General features: G+C 41.4%; 2 protein-coding genes across 2 annotated transcripts in view; one reads left to right on the top strand and one right to left on the bottom strand.

The window, feature by feature from the left end:
• Positions 1 to 2500, bottom strand: part of imp3 (IMP U3 small nucleolar ribonucleoprotein 3) — a 5894-nt gene that overhangs the window by 2955 nt on the left and 439 nt on the right. Inside the window, exons 2-6 of the mRNA XM_058395044.1 lie at positions 1260 to 1367; positions 755 to 829; positions 551 to 630; positions 174 to 225; positions 1 to 55 (exon numbers count right to left, since the gene is read on the bottom strand). The exon at positions 1 to 55 is cut by the window's left edge and continues 18 nt beyond it. Coding sequence (XP_058251027.1) covers positions 1 to 55; positions 174 to 225; positions 551 to 630; positions 755 to 829; positions 1260 to 1367 — 370 coding nt within the window. The remainder of the gene's footprint in view (positions 56 to 173; positions 226 to 550; positions 631 to 754; positions 830 to 1259; positions 1368 to 2500) is intronic.
• Positions 1364 to 2500, top strand: part of slc35a3b (solute carrier family 35 member A3b) — a 9073-nt gene continuing 7936 nt past the window's right edge. Inside the window, exon 1 of the mRNA XM_058395039.1 lies at positions 1364 to 1995. The gene's annotated coding sequence lies outside the window, so the exon portion shown is untranslated. The remainder of the gene's footprint in view (positions 1996 to 2500) is intronic.

The following is a 2500-nucleotide window of genomic DNA, read 5'->3' on the forward strand; positions in this document are numbered from 1 at the left end:
GACATGCTGCTTGATCTTGGACGAGTCCACCCAGGTCACAAAGTCCTCCATGTTCCTGTCAGGAGACAAGAGACATTAAAAAACACACACACACATTACAGCAGCAAACAAAACGAGTGGACGCTAGCATAGCATGAGACGGCTAGTTAAGGTAACACAGAATAATTTCTGACCTCGTGACCAGAAACGCAGGGTCTGTGATGATCTCAGGGCCCACGCGGATATCTGGATATCTGGGTGAAGGAAAAAAAAAAGTAACAGTAGCCACAACTGGAGAGGATGATGAAGATGAAGAGCCTGATGAAGCTCTGAAATCAGTAAACATTCCCATGATCCCAAGCCCCGCCCACATGCCTCTGATGATACACGCGGATGAGAAGAGCTATTCAGATCGTGCGTGAAGAAATGCTAGAAAAACAAAGGAGCTTCATTTAAATCCTCTAATCCGATTGGTCAGAGTTATTATAATGCGCTTGTTCTAAAGCTAGTTAAAGTAATTAGTATCTCTCAGAGCGTGGTCAGTGCTGGACACCGGTCAGAGTTAGGATACGTCCCTGCTCGATGAACATGATGGCGTTCTTCATGTTCTGAGCCATGCGCAGTTTCAGCATCACCCACGGCAACCGCCTCCTAGAGGGGGCAACAAACACACCCACAAATTTATAACTGGAGCCAATCGTGTGGCGTAATGATCTGTGACCGGAGATGCTGAAGATCCACATGCTGTCTGAAAAACAGCACCACCCCCACGTACCTGCAGAAGGATGAAGCGTTGACGTTGTTAGCGAGGGCCAGGCTCTGCTTGGTGGGGATCAGACCCACGGCATAGCTGTGTGGTGAGAAACACACCGTGTCAGAAAATCCTGTACTCTTGTTCAAGCACCATCATCATCATCATCATCATCATCATCATCATCATCATCATGAGGGTTTTCAGAGCAGTGTGTGTGCCCAGATTAAACACATCACCACTCTATGCCAGGGAACTGGTTATACCTGAATGATTACGGTCGTTACTTTGGGCGTTATCATGCCAGCTCCTCATTATTTCTGATTACAAAGCATTTTGTGTCATAAGGCTGCTTATAAAACTGCTTCTAGACACATGGTGCAGGTCAGCTTCACACCGATGGTGTCTAAACACTAACATTTAAATCATTTACCCAAATTCCTCCATTATGAATCCCCCACCCCGTGTTTTATTCCCCTTACACCACCAGCAGTTACTATAGAAATGCTAGGAGTGGAGGTGGACCTACAGTTTCTCCAGCAGCTGCGCCGTGCTCCGAGCTCGGAACCCATCTTTCTCGTCCAGGTCACGGATCTTCTGCGCCAGCTCTCGGACGCTGCGGCTCAGCTTGTTGTACCTGCAGGAAATGCATCATCACAACAGGAAACCACCCGTGCCCAAACTTCCTCCATTCTGTGCGTCATATCGAGCGTCAAAAAGCATGAAAAGGAGTCAGAGTCAGGAGGAGCGAAAGATACACCACATAACAGTTATTTTAACCAAAGCCAGGTGACCTGAACCGGTTTCAAAGAAGAACTGGACCATGGAGAACTGGACACCAGGGTGGTGTACTGGGTTCTGCAGTAAAGAACCCTGAGGATCTGGACTTCATGTAGCTGTTACTTTGACACACATCACCTACGGTGTTCCCTAACCACGCTCTGAGGAACATAATAAAGAGCAACATGTACTGACTTGGCCTCTGAATTCCCTCATTCTCTCACAGTGTGAATCTGTAGCATGTGCTAAACAAACTGGTCTGATCCACACTTACACAAAGACCTACAGGATCTGCAGCACACCTTCGGAGGAGCTGATCTGGTGTTGTAATCACGCACACAGAGGTTCAAAAGACTGATACGGTATTATTACGGGGTGTGGCACGTGAAAACATGCTTCTGTGTGGATTTGTAGTGTCCAACTTTTTTCTTTTTGAAGCTTGCGATACGAGTTCGCTGGAGTCACGTCTCTTCACTGACAACCAGGTAAACAAACACTATACTTTTATAATAATAATAATAAAAATAATAATAAATAAACACCTTTCTGCACTAACTGTACTTTATTATATGTATAAAAAATAAAATGTTTTAAAAAATTTTCAAAGTAATTTAATATCATTTAAAAATTTCTAAACATCTATAAAATATTGAATAAAATAAACACTACATTTTTCTGTTTAGAATTAATAAATTAATCATTAATTTAACAAACTTATTATTAGAATATTTAAACATAAAACGTATTTATACACATTAGAATATTTTTTTAAATAATTACAATATTTCTGGTGTACACTGGCCTCTGAATAAAATTTCTTCTTCTTCCTCTTCTTCTTATTATTAATGCTATAAATTATATTTAATTTAAATATATGCTTTACTCATGATGTTATTTCAATATGCTTTATCTATAATCTTAAAGCTTTATATTATATAGTTATTAATATATTTTTTTGTAGAGTAAAACCTAAATATCGCGGTGCAGCTC

The sequence above is a fragment of the Hemibagrus wyckioides genome, linkage group LG07, assembly GCF_019097595.1.
Source record: "Hemibagrus wyckioides isolate EC202008001 linkage group LG07, SWU_Hwy_1.0, whole genome shotgun sequence".
NCBI lineage: Eukaryota > Metazoa > Chordata > Actinopteri > Siluriformes > Bagridae > Hemibagrus > Hemibagrus wyckioides.